Source organism: Somniosus microcephalus, chromosome 7 (genome assembly GCF_052327205.1).
Source record: "Somniosus microcephalus isolate GS21.2 chromosome 7, FLI_Smic_1.0, whole genome shotgun sequence".
NCBI lineage: Eukaryota > Metazoa > Chordata > Chondrichthyes > Squaliformes > Somniosidae > Somniosus > Somniosus microcephalus.
Window position 1 is genome coordinate 241,505,652 of NC_140993.1, and position 16,387 is coordinate 241,522,038.

The 16,387-nt window shown below is 45.9% G+C and overlaps 1 protein-coding gene across 1 annotated transcript in view; it reads left to right on the top strand.

The window, feature by feature from the left end:
- LOC147115188 (fer-1-like protein 6) overlaps positions 1–13,717 on the top strand; it is a 38,209-nt gene extending 24,492 nt beyond the window's left edge. Inside the window, exons 4-6 of the mRNA XM_085992135.1 lie at positions 1,115–1,278; positions 9,650–9,750; positions 12,908–13,717. Of these exons, the coding sequence (XP_085848261.1) occupies positions 1,115–1,278; positions 9,650–9,750; positions 12,908–13,088 (446 nt within the window). The 3' untranslated portion in view covers positions 13,089–13,717. The remainder of the gene's footprint in view (positions 1–1,114; positions 1,279–9,649; positions 9,751–12,907) is intronic.
- Positions 13,718–16,387: the final 2,670 nt, after the last annotated feature.

Genomic DNA, 16,387 nt, shown 5'->3' on the forward strand with positions numbered 1-16,387 from the left:
GTCCTCAGAGAATTTCCAGAATAAATGTTGCTCGAGTGTTGGTGAAGTCTTGACAATGTGTCCCACAAAGTCTCCCGATGTGTCTCAAAAGTCCTCTTCAAAAGTCCAGCAGCAAGTGAACAGTAAAAGGGGATATACCTTTAAGTAGCGCTCAAAATCCTCAGGAACGACTTGTTTACTCCCAATCAGCTGGTCGCTATTATGAGAGGGCGTTAGGTCACGCGCTGGCCAGCAAAATGCCATGCAGCCTCCTTAATGAGCGCTAGCAGGCAACTTAAGTGGCAGTCAACCCCCTAACGATCCTTCGGGCGGCCATTCCTAGCGCAAGCTTCAACTCCTTTGCCAAGATGGTGTCTTGCGTAAAATGCGGGCAAAAACATTTTTTCAGCTTAAGACCCCATCTTGGCCACCTTGGAAGCTCTTTACCGCCTAAGGTATCCAGGGAAAATCGCCCCCATAGAATTTACAGCACAGAAATGGCCCATTCACCCCAACTGGTCCATGCCGGTGTTTATGTTCCACACGAGCCTCCTCCCACACCTCTTCATCTCACCCTATCAGCATATCCTTCTATTGCTTTCTCCTTCATGTACTTATCTAGCTTCCCCTTGTGCTCTGCTGGGCCACTGATTGCACACCTCTCGGCATTTACAGGTATATTTTACTGTTGTCATGAATGTGAATGAATAAAGTTAGTGCCATTATCAGTGACTTATTTTTCTGCCCAAATAGGTTCTGAGACAAAGTCATTTTTACATCTTCAGGGGAATGAATCTCAGATTTTTTAAATGATTGGTAGTAATTTTCATCCAGCTCCTTCCAAGTTAAACTAGCTCCTTCCAAGCATCCTGAATGTAAATGTTGCCACAAATTCATTGGTTGTTTTCCCTGCTTCTTCTGTTGACTGTTGGCCTGGCTTCTCCACTGGTGGAGAATGTGGTGATGCACGGTAACTGCGGGGAAAAAAAAGTAGGATTTAAAATGTAGAGACGATTGAAAAAAGGGAATGGATAAAATATTCACTTCACAACATTGTCCATAACCTGAAGGGACTTATCCAATGTAAGCAGTTTTTCATGTGCATTTGTATTTTTCTGACCCCTTCTGTTTGTAGGATCTGTGGAACTTGATCTGAATGGATTTCCTAATGGTGCAAAAGCAGCTAAGAAATGTGACTTGGATATGATCGCAGAGGATTCTGAGACTAAACTTATCTCCATATTTCAGCAAAAACGTCTGCGGGGTTGGTGGCCTTTAGAAAAGTCAGGTGACCTCACTGTAAGTACAGTACTTCCTATCTGTAATAAATAAAATTAAACTAAACTTCTACCACATGAAAAAGAAATAGGGGACTGAGTGATGCAGTGAGTTAGACAACTTTCCTTTTCTCATTGGCAAGCTGAGTTTGATTTACCCAGAGAAAGTCTCCTCTCTATTAGCCATGAGTAAAGTGAGTTGGGCAGTCTCTACCAATGTTCCCTTTCATTTTATTTGGGTGTGTGGCCGCTTTAAGGGGCAGCGCAGCCCATTCAAAATACCGTGTGTTTCTGCTGGCTGCGATGAGCCCCCTTCCCGCTCCCCTCAGGCAGTCCAAAGTTCGATTGTTCAGCTGGGCGAGCTGCCTGTGGAGGTGTGACAGGTGGCGACAGCTCACCACCATTCTTTAGATGAGGCCCGAGGACCAATTTTCCACGATCTTCGGGCCTCCTTTCAGGCACAGGGATTGTTCCCTGCGCCCATTTTGACACTTGAAAACTGGCCCGAACGAATTTCTAGACCTGCATTTTTTAGCTCAAGCTCTACCACATTCTGCTGGATAGAATTAATCAACAGAGTGCTAACTCGTATATTTAATTTCCACTCAATTTCCTTTCTGTCCCCCCCTTTAAGGCAGTGGCTTATACTGGAGTGTTATTCCACAGCCACTTGTTTAGGCTAGAGGTGCCTACTGCTTAATTAGTAGAGTATGGTACTGGACGAGTAACCCGGAGGTCATGAGTTTATAATCCCACCCAGGGTAAATTCTGAAATTGAATTCAGCAAGAGAACCTGCCACATCTACCTGGTCTGGCCTACATGTGACTTCAGCCCCACAATATTTGGTTGACTATAAATGCCCTCAAAGCAATCATAGATGGGCAATAAATGCTTTGCCATAATAAATAAATCCCAAGAGAAAATATAAAAAATATATATATTTGTTTTTTTCCCAGGATGGTGAGCAGACACCTTGGGATTGAGGAGGCAGATATCAAATAACTCACATTAGGGAGTATCATAGAATCATAGAAATTTACGGCACAGAAGGAGACCATTTGGCCCATCGTGTCTGTGCCGGCTGAAAAAGCGCTATCCAGCCTAATCCCACTTTCCTGGTCTTGGTCCGTAGCCCTGTAGGTTGCAGCACTTCAAGTGCATATCCAAGTACATTTTAAATGTGATGAGGGTTTCTGCCTCTACCACCCTTTCAGGCAGTGAGGTACAGACCCCTCCCACCACCCACCCCCCCCAACCCTCTGGGTGAAAATTGTTCTCCACAACTCCCCTCTAATCCTTCTACCAATTACTTTAAATCTATGCCCCCTGGTTATTGACCGCTCTGCTAAGGGAAATAGGTCCTTTCTATCCACTCTATCTAGGCTCCTCATAATTTTATACACCTCAATTAAATCTCTGCTCAGCCTCCTCTGCTCCAAAGAAAACAACCCCAGTCTATCCAATCTTTCCTCAGAGCTAAAACTCTCTATTCCCGGCAACATAAATCTCCTCTGTACCCTCTCTAGTGCAATCACATCTTTCCTGTAATGTGGTGACCAGAACTGTATGCAGTACTCTAGCTGTGGCCTAACTAGTGTTTTATACAGTTGAAGCATAACCTCCCTGCTCTTGTATTCTATGCCTTGGCTAATAAAGAAATGTATCCTGTATGCCTTCTTAACCACCTTATCTACCTGTCCTGCTACCTTCAGGGATCTGTGGACATGTACTCCAAGGTCCCTCTGTTCCTCTACATTTCTCAGTACCCTACCACGTATTGTGTATTCCCTTGCCTTGTTAGCCCTCCCCAAATGCATTACCTCACACTTCTCCGGATTGAATTCCATTTGCCACCTTTCTGCCTACCTGACCACTCCATCGATATCCTCCTGCAGTCTACAGCTTTCATCCTCACTATCAACCACACGGCCAATTTTTGTATCATCTACAAACTTCTTAATCATGCCCCCTACATTGAAGTCTAAATCATTGATGTATACCACAAAGCAAGGGACCTAGTACTGAGCCCTGTGGAACCCCACTGGAAACAGCCTTCCAGTCACAAGAACACCCATCGACCGTTATGCTTTTCTTCCTGTCACTGACCAATTTTGGATGCAACTTGCCACTTTCCCTTGTATCCCATGGGCTTTAAATTTTCTGACCAGCCTGCCATGTGGGACCTTGTCAGAAAGAGTATTAAGTCATCCTACCTAGAATCATACAGCACAGGAGGAGGCCATTCAGCCCACTGTGCTGGTGCCGGCTCTTTGAAAGAGCTATCCAATTCATCTCACTCACCTGCTCTTTCCCCGTAGCCCTGTAAATTTTTCCTTTTCCTGTATTTGTCCAATTTGCTTTTGAAAGTTACTATTGAATCTGATGCCACCACCCTTTCAGGTAATGCATTCCAGATCATCATAACTCGCTGCATAAAAATAAATTCTCCTCATCTCCCCTCTGGTTCTTTTGCCAATTATCTTAAATCTGTGCCCTCTGGCTATTGACCCTATGACCGTAGAAACAGTTTCTCCCTATGTACTCTATCAATACCCCTCAACATTTTGAACACCTATATTAAATCTCCCCTTAACCTTCTCTGCTCTAAAGAAAACAATCCGATCTTCTCTCATTTCTCCACATAACTGAAGTCCCTCATCCCTGGTACCATTCTAGTAAATCTCCTCTAAACCCTCTCCAAAGCCTTGACATACTTGTAATAATATTGAGTAAAATTAAATTTAAAATAAAACACTTATGGGAAAAATACACAGCAAGGAATTGTGTAAATCCAGTTTACTTAATTCATGAAGAAAATCGTCATAAACTCACTCTTGAATTATTAAGGGTTCCTGATTCATAGAATAAGCGAGATGGCCCACTGTCTCCCATTAGGTATCCTCTACATATCCTACCATTTCCTAACCGCAATAACATGTTTCTATAGAGCAGACTCCAGCCGAATTTCATTGGAACAGGGAAAACTAACTGGTTGAGACTGCACGATGGCCATCCCTAAGAAGAATATTTGTGCCAGTACATTTTAATTCATGACCATTAGCTAACCATTTGGCCAACAGCATTGGTTTCTGTTACTGAGAAACACAGATCAAGGGCTTGGGCCTATGGTGCAGAAAATCACCGAGGGTGAAAAAGTTGGCGAGAAAATGTGATAAATCAATAAGTAACCATTAGGTGACCCAGAGTTTGGGTTTTTTAAATGTATTGATTATAGAAAGGAGGGAAAACTGAGGGAGGGAAGAAGATCCACCATCGGAGGATAGTATGAGTCATTGTAGAAGATGTGGTGATAAGTCTCGATTTCAACACAGTGAGGATGGAGGGAAGCGGAAAGAGCATATAGGATAGCAGATTTGGAGTTTAAGAGGAACAGTCTGAGTAGTAATTGATTAAAATAAAGAAGGATTGTAATGAAGAGAGTAAAAGAAAGAAAGACTTGCATTTATATAGCGCCTTTCACAACCACTGGACGTCTCAAAGCACTTTACAGCCAATGAAGTACTTTTGGAGTGTAGCCACTGTTGTAATGTGGGAAACGCAGCAGCCAATTTGCGCACAGCAAGCTCCCACAAACAGCAATGTGATACTGACCAGATAAACTGTTTTAGTGATGTTGATTGAGGGATAAATATTGGCCAGGACAAAATAGTGCCATGGGATCTTTTACGTCCACCTGACAGGGCAGACGGGGCCTCGGTTTAACGTCTCATCTGAAAGATGGCACCTCCAATAGTGCAGCACTCCCTCTGCACTGCACTGGAGTGTCAGCCTGGATTTTCGTGCTCAAGTCTCTGGAGTGGGGCTTGAACCCACAACCTTCTCACTCAGAGGCGAGTGTGCTACCCACTTTTTTTATTATTAATATACTTTATTGAACATTAAGAACATTTACAACATCGTGATCATTTCATTGTATCATACAATTCCATTCCGTTGCTCTGCACAGCCATTCTGCCACCACATTTTAACATCAAAACCTGAAGTTTAATTTGTCTCCTGTAACATATATTAATCAATTGTGCTTTAAAAATTGATTGTAAAATACTATCTTTAAATTCCTTTCTGAATAAAACATCCACAGAGCCTTATAATGATCTTTTAGCTTGTATTTAAAATACTCTTTCAGATTGATTCTCCTCCCCTTAAAAAACAGAGCATTCCTTCTTTGCACAATCACGAATCTAGCCAAACTGAACATTAAATTAATTGCCGCTCCGCTAGACTCAGGCAGACTCTCCTGCAATCCCCATCTCAAAATTGAGTCCCACAGGATTCCCATTCTTGCTCTTCAGTCCCCACCCAGCAAAAAAGCTTCACACAACTGTCGAACATAGTACTTAAAATCATTTAACTGTGGACATAACACCAGTAAATGGGACAGAGTCTCATCCCGTATCCCACACACTGGGCAAGTTGCCGGCTCCACTCGTCCAATCTTGCACAAGACCGTCATGGTAAAAATCCTGTTATGAGCCAATTTGAAATCCAGTTCAATCCACTCTGGACATTTAAAATTCGCCCACACTCCCTCCCAAATCCTGTTGAATTCCAGCTGTGGGTATATACTCTGCCAAAACTCCTGACCAGCAGGTGTCTTGAATCTCCAATCTCTAAATACCTCATAGAAATCTCGAGTATTACTGTTGTCAAATTGGACCAACTCTCCCCCTTTCTCCAGCAGAAAGCATGGAAAAGCGGGACGCATTTTACTTCCTTTGGAGATTTCCGCATTTATTTCTTCCATCCAATCCTGTGGCATTGCCCTCACAATCTTCTCATACATGATCCCTATTGCTTTTTCCTCTACCTCCTGATCCTCCTCCCACACCATGTCCCTCACTATCGCTTCCGGCAACCAACCTGGAATTACCTCGTATAATACATCTTTCACACATATAATACCAGCTTTTATAAAAGCTTGATTAAATAAATCCTCTCCTTCGATGTTGACCCACCTGTTCAAAAATAAGGGCTGTTCTAAAAATTCCTCAGGCCCCTTGGGCATAAACTGCACACTTTTTAAAAAGTGGGCCCAAGTCTCTACAACCCCCTTATAAAACCTAGGGAGAAGTTTAATCGATTTCAAAAACATTTTATTGAAATTTTCCCCGAAACCAAATGCTTCCTAAACCTTCAATAAAAACTCATGAGACGGACTCACCAAAACAGCCACCCCTCTACTGTTTTTGTTTGCACAACTTGCAAACACCTCTCCCTTCCAAACCTTCTGAACTCTTTCTAGGATATCCTCATCCCAAAAGGTTTCTTGCAGACACAACGGGGGTGATTTTCATTCAGAAGTCGGGTTGGAGGCGGGACTACAACTTTCGGGGTTGTAGTCCCACCTCCATCGAGATGCGGCCAATCCACATGATTTTAACTTGATTGACCTTGTTGAGCCTGCCCAGCGGGCTCAGCAGGCCAATTAAGGGCCACCCGGCAACAGGTGACGTCACAGACTGAAATTTCATCTGTCAAGGTGTTTTGACAGATGAAATATCAGAGTTTCACAGCTGTTTGAAGCTGTCAAACACTGACAGTCTTACTTCTAACCTGAGTCCTTCTACACAGACTCAATTAGAAATCTCACTGGCACAGAAAGCTGCAGGCTATAACTTTTGACAGATCGCAGCCATACTGCTTTCTGTGCCGGTGAGATGATGGACTCCCCGAACCTAAAGGAAGGAAGGCTGTAAAGGTAAGTACAGGTAATTTAAACTTCTTTACACACTTTACACACACCAAACACACTTACCTTTGCACTCATGCACCCATCACTCACCTGAACACCGACATCTCGACCCCTCCAAGTCCTTCAACCCGACGGCCCGACTCCTGTAACTTGGCGTGGTTTGGAGCCGTCAGGAATCCCACATTTCAACATTCAAAATAGGGATTAGGCTAAAAACTGCCTGTTAACTAGCTGTTAACAGGCAGTTAATTGGCACTAATCCCTTCCCGCCTCGGGTAGGCGGGTCCCAGTGTGGGGCGGGTACCCGCCTCCTTTGAAACTTACATGGAGGCGGGTTGGGGGTGGGATGGTGTCGGGACCCCCGAATTCGGGACTTTAACCCCCCGCACGCCTCCAATCCCGACTCCACGGGTCAATGCAAATTGACCCCAACAAGTCCCTGCCTTTAAAACCCTGCAACAACTGCTGCAATTTCTTCTCACCCCTCAGTCCGTTCACATTAATCGAGACCAATGTAATCATGGCTCCAAAGAAGGGAAGTATGCCTGATAATCTCCCCATCATTTAATCTCTGGCCCTTCCCTCCTCTGATGCTCCTTCCCAACTTTTTGGCTAGCTGTTGCTTTTTCCTGCAGCCTCCGACTCTTTTTCACCTCCTGTTTGAACCTTCCCTGCTGTTTCAGCCTCTTCCTTGCATTAAGTTTGGGCCAAGAAGCTGCCCTTTCTCCCTCCTTCTGCCCCTCACTAACCTTTCTCTTTCCACATGATGCCACCACACCCCCCACTTCCATGTCTCTGTCCCCCTCTAATTCCTCACTCTTAAGCTCTTCTGTATCCCTCTGTGCCTGCTCCCCATCAGATACATCATCTCCCATAGAGAGTCTTCCTGCTATCGCGGTTTCTCCAACAGCGTCACTCCCTTCGACCTCATCTCCACCGCTGACCCTTGCTCCCTGATCCTTCTCTCTCTGGGACAATGGCGCACCTATATTGCTCCCTTCTGGCATCTTTGTCTCGCCGCTCCCGTCCTGCTGCCCCTTTAAGGCTCCTGCCTCTTGCACCCTCTCCTTGTCTTGGCTCCTCCTGCTCACCGAGATGTCCGACTCCCCGTCTTTCTTTGGAGTACTTACATTTATCACGCACCCCGCTCCTGCCTCCTCTCCCCCCGCGGACACCAGATTCTTTAAGGAGAGCTGAACCGTATTAAGGCTCGAGTCTGCACTCGACCCTTGCTGCCCGCTGCTGTCTTTGTTCTTTTCCACTGTACTTGGTGTGTTTTCCACCATATCCATCCTGTTTTCTGCTCCGCAATTTTCTGCCTCTTCCTGTGCTCTTTTCTCCTTCAATTTACCAGCTGTGCCCTCCGACTGCTCCGCTCCTCCGGCCATTCCACTCACACCTCCTGCTCCTTCTCCCATCTCCTCGTCACTCATAGAGCTTCCTTCTGCCTCACACTCACAGTGGGTGGGGCCTTTGTGACACACCACACAGCTCTCCACCTTGCAGCTCCGAGCGATGTATCCAGACTCTCTGCAATTATAACAGTACAAGTCTGGACAGTTTCTTACAAGATGGTCGTGTCCAAGACAATAATAACAAACCTTTACTTGGTTATCATGCAGTACTCGGAAGTACTGCACTCCTTCCATTGTCTAGAATTTCATGCTGTACAGTAATGACTTTACCCCCTTTGGGAACCGCACCTTTATGTAACGGGTTCCATCTGCTACCTGTGTTCCTGGATAGTATCTCCTCTTTATTGCTGAGCAAATTTTAATGTCCCACGACTCCAACTTTTTGATTAGCACATCGTCCTCAATATAAACTGGCAAGTTTAAGAATGAGACCACGACCTCTTCCGAATATAGCAGAGATACCTCCAAGAACTTATCGCCAACGTTCAAACTGAGTAAAAGTCTTTCCACCTCCCCTCGGCCACTGACTGTCACCTCAAACCCAACATTCGGCTTTGGTCGGCAGGCAAAGCAGCTTCACTCGCCACAGTCCTCATGTACTGCTTGGATCATATCCCAAGCTCGTATCTCCTTATCCTCGCACTGAACCACCACCGTGTTTTCTTTTCCAAACTTCCTGGGGTCCCGGCCCAAATCTTTGGGCCTTTTTCTTTCCCTTCCGACGACAGTTTCTCCCCTAATTAAATTCATCTTGCGAACACTGTCCCCTGAGCGGCCCGGCACTCCGGACCCCTCAGCAGCCATCTGGCTGTTGTTTATGGGCCAAAAAGGCCCTAAAACCTGAAAACAAAAACCACCACCAACTTTTTACAAACTCACTCCAACTCCCTGCTGCAACCAGGCAACCAGTAACACCTGCTCATTCCTAGCCCCTCCCACCTAGAGAGTGCTACCCACTGAGCCACAGCTGACGCAGAAGTTGGAGGTTAGAGGTGACAGAGGATTGCCAAACAAACAAGATTCTCCTTTTATCTTGTCAGGAGTGCAGGAGATGTGTTAGAAGAGCATTCTTGATGTGGGACAATTAATCAAATTCTAATCTACTAATAGATGCATTTTAAAATTAAAATACACCTGTTAATAACAGCCATTCTGCACTGATCAACGCTCTCAACCTAAAATTTGTACTTTTGTTATTCATGGTATTTTTTGCTCACAAGTGTCGTATGTGCTGCTATTCATGATTTCTACACAACTAATTTAGGGAAAGGTTGAAGCTGAATTCCACCTGGTTACTGCCGAAGAGGCTGAGAAGAATCCAGTTGGCTCTGGTCGCAAAGAGCCAGAACCACTGGAAAAACCCAAGTAAGTTTGGTTTCACTGCTGAACTGGGTGAAGGTTATAGAAGCTGGGGGTTTCAAGTGATTTGATCTGCACTTTCAAATTTTCTTGCCACTTTCACTCACCATTGAAACACGAGCATGCATGTTTGTTCTGATAAATATATATTTTCATTATATTGAATTTATCTTAATTTGTTCCTTATGCAATATCATTAGCTAAGGATATTGGAAAAAATCCACCAAATTTGCATAAATTCTTGTTAGCCAAAGGTTACATTTTGGTAAGCGCGTAGGACTGGGTTGAGTTAAATATTGTTGAACTGTACAGGTTTTACTCCAACTTTAACCTAAGTGGTTTCTTAACAATTAGAGGTCACTTCAATTTACTTAATGCTAACATTAACATTGCCTGTAGTTATTAGATCAGCACATTGTAAACTCTCCACCATAGTACTTATTGGGTTTTGATTATAAAGTTATTGCTGCTTGTCAGGGGCGATTTTCTCACTGGAGGCGAGATGGAGGCGGGTTTCGGTTTGGGTGGGTTTGAAACTCACCTCCACAGATAGTTTTCAAAAAATTGCGATTTTCCCATGATTGGCCACTTGATTTCAGAGGTGTGGGATGCCCTTGGTCAATTAGTGTTTTGGGACTGAAACTCACCTCTGCTGCCATCACTTTCCCAGTCTGATTTTATGGCTTCTTGCTGCCTTGGCTCATTCCACAGGATTTCTGCCTATGCTGCACCACCTGCAACATATTCTGAGAAATCACTACGTCAATTCCAAGGCAAGGGCCTCCCGAGGCTCTCGGATGAGGCGCTGCAAATGTTGTTTGAGGGGGTGACAGCTAGCAGGAAGGTGCTCTTCCACTCATCTGGGAGGAAGAGGCCTCCCAAAGAAACCAAGGCTGTGTGGGTACAGCTGGCAAAGGATATAACTTCCAGATCTGTGTGCAGATTGCGAGAATGTTTCTGTGTATTGATGAAATGCCATCCCTGTTGGAAAGCATTAAAATGAGTTGATGCCAAAATGTTGGCGATATATTACGCAGCTCCACATTGCGGGCTCCGCCATACTTGTGTTGTCAGGTTGGTGGCCTGAGTGATAGGAGGCCAGAGAGTGATGTCCATTGTCAATGATGTCTTTGGATGGAGCCAAGGACATGTGTCAACTTGGGCAACCTATGCAAATCTAGCCAGGATAAGTTCATCCCTTGCATCCTGGGCAGCCATGTGCTCACGTGCTGCCACTGCTGCTGGTCGATACACCAGCACTCTGACCTCCTCCTGCTCCTCCTCCTCCTCGTCCTGCTCCTCCTCCTCCAGATCCTCCTCCTCCTCAGCTTCCTCCTCCTCCTCCTCATCTGAGGAGTGCTGGAACTGAGCCACTTGCTCATCAGGAAGCTGCAAGCCATGACGCTGTGCGATGTTGTGCAGTGCACAACAGACCATGACTATTCTGGAGACCCTGTATGCTGTATACTCCAGGGCTCCCCCTGATTGGTCAAGGCAACGGAAGCACATCTTCAACAACCCAATGGTTTGCTCGATGATGGACCTGGTTGAATTGTGGCTGGCATTGTAGCGCTCTTCAGCCTCGTTAGCTGGCCTCCTGATCAGTGTCATTAGCAACTTCTTCAGGGGGTAGCCTTTGTCACCAAGGAGCTATCCGTTAAGTTGGTTTGGCAGATAGAAAAGCGGAGGAACATTAGAGTGCCACAGGATGAAAGAGTCATGGCAACTACCACAGAACTTGGCGCAAACATGCAAGAACTCCTTCTTGTGGTTACACACCAGCTGTACGTTGAGGGAGTGGAAGCCCTTTCGGTTGACAATGATAGCTGGGTTGTGATGGGGTGCCCTAAGGGCCACATGTGTGCAGTCTATGACGCCCTGCACCATTGGCATGCCTATAATATTTGCAAAGCCAACCGAACAGGCGGTATACTTGCTTGATCCCTTGAGAACTGGATGTAATTGTGGGCCTTAGCAAAAAGGGCATTGGTAACCTGCGTGATACAACTGTGGGCAGCCGACTGGGAACTACTGCTGATGATCCCTGGAAGGAGCCTGAGGCAAAGACGTTGAGTGCAGTGGTGACTTTGACAGGCACTGGTAAGGGGTGTCCACCCGTTCCTCTGGGCACCAGATCTTGCTGCAGCAGTCCGCAGATCTCTCGGACAACCTCTCGCGAAAGTCTCAGCCTCCTTTGGCACTGCTGCTCACTCATGTTGAGGTGGCTCATCTTCTGTCTGTAAACCCTCTGTCAGGGGTTTCTCCTGCAGTGAGGTGCCTCAATGCGCTGGCGCCTTCTGCCCCGTGCAGCATCAGGTGGCTGAGCAGGAGGTTGGGGCTCCTGCTGCTGTTGCTGCTGAGCTGCCTGAGCAGGAGGCTGAGGCTCCTGCTGCTGTTGCTCCTGAACTGCCTGGTTCTGCTGCTGCCGTGGATGCTCCTCATCCAAATCTGAGGTCCATGGAGAAAGAAAACGAATGGATCCCATGCTGTTTGCAGATGCTTCCGTTGGGAAAGCGCTCATTGCAAGCGGAGAGAGGGTCTTCCAAGGAGGTCCCACAGTTGATAGATTCAAGCTGCAGCACCTCCGACTTCGGAAGGCCTGCTAAAAGTGCTCAAAGACTTTTTAAAGCAAAGTTCTGGCACCTGCAACTAATCCCTGATGAAATAAACGATCTATTGTTGGACCTGCAGCTGTGAGGAGACCACCCACTAGTCAAGCCGACAGGTTTACCTGGCGTGGTTGAGGAGGGTCGTGGAACGTGCTGAAATGCTTGAAAAATCACGAGGGCCTCTCAAAATAGGCTTAGAGATGCCCTTAATGAGCATTTAATCCTCCTAACAAGCGCTATGGGCAGCTGGAGGCGGGACCGTTTCCCGCCCTCCAAAACTGGCACCAGCAAAATTCCGTGGAGGCGGGTTGGAGGCGGGTTCCAAACCCACCCTCATTGTTTCTGGTTTTCCTGCCTTTCCCACCTCCAAACCCGCCTCCTCGGACATCAGAAAGTCGCCCCCTACGTTTAGGCATTTGCCATCTTGTGCTTGTATGCAGTGGGTTGTGTCCCTCGACAAGCACATTTGTAGTATTTCAGTTTTAAAGGGTCATCAACACTGTACTCACACTTGTCTAAAACTGTTTTAATAAGCTTTTCTTTCCTCCCTATAGCCGTCCTGATATCTCCTTCTCTTGGTTCATCAACCCTTTCAAGTGCCTTTATTATCTGATCTGGAGAAACTACAAGAAGCACATCATTGTTGGACTAATTTTGCTAATCCTATTTTTGTTTATTGCGATACTGCTCTACACATTGCCTGGTGCAATAAGTACGAGGATAGTGAATGGATGAACTAAAGTTTTTTAATTGAAATTGAAGAACTCCTCTCAAATGTACTGATCAACATTACTGTCTTAAATCAACCAAAGCCTATCAACTATATTTCAGGGTTCAGTTTCATGTGTTTCATGGGTCATTCTATTTATACTGAAATCTTTGCAAGTTTCTTGCAGATGTTTGATTTACTGTGATAAAATGGTTCCTATTTGCTTTATTGAACTAAGGAGCCTAAATTAATACACAGATATGATCCTAACTCTGTAACACTGTGTTTATGAAATACAAGTGCAAAGATTTCTGCTTTAACCGACAAATAGGTAATTTTATAGTCTGTTTGCAGACTAGTCCCAGAATGACAACTATGTTGAAAGCAACATTCTTTATGCTTTGCTATTTGTTCACACCTCACGTTATGATGCTCAGTGTTGTAACCTTGAAGACGATCACTCAAATTGGCTCATGTTTTATAAATTGCTGGAAAACGGAATCTGCGAAGCACAGGAGTTGTTCAATTTCAGAATTAGCGAAAACAAAATTATAATACAGGTAGACTATCCTTTATCCGAACTTCCGAAAACCGAAAACCTCTAAAAACCGAAAGTTTTTTCGTTCAGCGTAAGTCGTGTGCATGACGCCAACCCCCGACCCCCCGCCGACCCCCCCGCTGACGCCGACCCCCACCCCCGACCCCCCGCTGGCCCCGACCCCCGCCGACCCCCCTGCCGACGCCGACCCCGACCCCCCGCCGACCCCCACCCCCCGCCGACCCCCACCCCCGACAAATTTCCCAGTCTTATAAAATACCTTCTGAAATCCGAAATTTTCCGAAAACCGAAACACGGCTGGTCCTGAGGTTTTCGGATAAAGGATAGTCTAGCTGTAGTAAAATTCTCATGAGAACAAAATATTTCCGTCTCAGCTGAGATTGATTTGAACTCACCTTTATTTTGGGGTGATAGATGAATCTCTGTGCTGTGGCAAGGCCATCAATCTAGGGGTGCAGAAAAGTACTAAGATTTTCCCTGTCTGTCGATGCCACCTCTCTACCAGACTCAAACACTTTGACAGCAGCTATGGAGAAGACGGTGGCCCAGGCCATTCACCTTTCAGCCAGCAAGAGTATTGGTAACAATTGGCTGAAAAATGAAGAGAAATATAACAAAAAAGATTGGGAGATATTATCAAAGCTTAAAATGTAGAAAAATATTAAAATTGGCTCTAAAAACATTTGCAAAAAAATATATATGTGAAAAGCAATGACCATTAGGAACAATCAGGCTGAGTGAAGAGGTTAAAATGCCTCACATTTATGAGGTGTGCGAATCTAAATGTAAAGCAGCTCCAAACCCTAGTCCACAAGCTTAGGCGACTTTGACAAGTTCTCACCTGAGTGGATCACACAGCACCTTGACCTTGTGGTTGTGGAGGCGTCCTTGATTGCTGTCTTGGCTAGGCAACTGAAGGCAACTGTATAAGCACCCAAGGAGACAATGAAATATAGCTGCCATGTTTTAGGAGGAACTAACTTGCTTTTAATGAGTGGGCTGGAGCACCTAACAATCGCACAACTCAAAAGCATTCAGATTCCTTTCCAGGAAAGAAGCTAGATTTTTATAGCTCTTAACAACAACAACTTGTATTTATATAGCGCCTTTAACGTAGTAAAACGTCCCAAGCTTGGTGGGAGTGCTGAGGGTTTAGGTGAGGGGGGCTGGACTCTACTGAGAGTACTACGACATTATAGAAATGAAACAGGATACGCAGAGCCCATCATGTTCATCTTGCTTGGATATGCAATACCATTAATGCAGCTCCAATGGTATTGTTAATTCATGTTTTATAGATAAAATATGTAAAATTAACCGCTCTTGATGACTTCTCTTGCCGTTGTTTAAACAATAACATTTAAAAAAATATTTTCCATCTCCAGTCTTGGGTTATTGCAAAGTTTAAAAAAAAATTCTGTTAATAGCACTTAAGGCTTTCTTGCTAATTAGTTCTCCTGAATTTTAGATGCTGGTGAGCTCAGGATAGTTTCACATTACTGCCAGAATAAAGCAAATACACACCACTATAATTGGCAAACTTTTGTCAAGCAGTAATTACTGCAATTGCACACTCAGCAATGGTTGCTAAATTGAATTGATCGTGTAACTGGAAATAACATTATGTGGCAAAACCACTAAGAGACTCTCACAGTGACTGGTACAATTGCCTTTAATCATGTTTATTACCTTTTAATGTTGGCTCTGGTTAAACAGAGCTAGATTGACAAAATCGCGATCTGACGCGATGACGTCATCGCGTGGGTCATGTGACGTTCCAACGGCGGGAAACGTGATGACGTCATGACGTCAGAGGTAGAGGGCATTTCCAGCTAGTCCTCATGTGGAGTGATAGTGAATAGACCTGTTTAGAGCTTCTCCTGCATTTTCTTGTTTTGTAAAGTTTTAGTACATTAAACTCAGTGGCCTAGAAATTGAGTTGGCGCCGCGCCAGGGCTTTAGCGCCGGAAATTTAGCGCCGGCGCTAAGTCCCCCTGCGCGCTCCAAAAATTCAGTAGCGCCGCGCCCAGACGGCTGCCGGCGCTACTGGCGGGCGTGAGCGCCTCCCAATGGGCGCTGACTGCCACATTGCGGCGCTAATCCGGCGCTGCGGGACCCGATGCGGTGCGGCAGGCTGGGGAAGTGCAGGCCTCCTCCTTCAGTTAAGGAGGAGCTGCCTGCACCCGCCCGCTGTCCGTTCAAATATTGAAAAAAATGAGCCCGGCACCTCGGACAAGTGCCGGGCTTGCAGGCCAGACGCATCTGTTCCGCGGGGGGGGGGGGGGTGAAGTCCGGGGAGGGAGGTGCGGGCAGGCGGCCGGCGGGAAAGCGGCCGGCCGCCGCGCGACCTTAATGCGCCGGCGCTAACTCGGGGAAGACTCGGTTGAAAAAATCTTAGTTGCGGCTGCCACGGGCGAGGCGGCCGCAACTCAATTTCGGCGCTGGGGCCCGTCACCACGGCAACCGGGACGCTGCGCACACCGATGACGTCATCGGTGCTGGCGCAGCGCAACCGGTCTACCGCCGATTCTAGGGCCCCAGGGAATTTCTAAACTGGCCATAACTCCAGCGCTAGGCCCTCTAGCGCCTCAAATGCGGCGCTAAGGCTACTCAATTTCTAGGCCAGTTTGTTAACTACTAGTGAGTTTATAGATTCTTTGCTAGGAGTGCAGAGACTCCTACAATACGATTTGATAGCAGTCCATTGGCAGATATTGTAAAGTATTGTGATTAGCTTTGTTAACCAGTCAGAGTTAGAGGATTTGG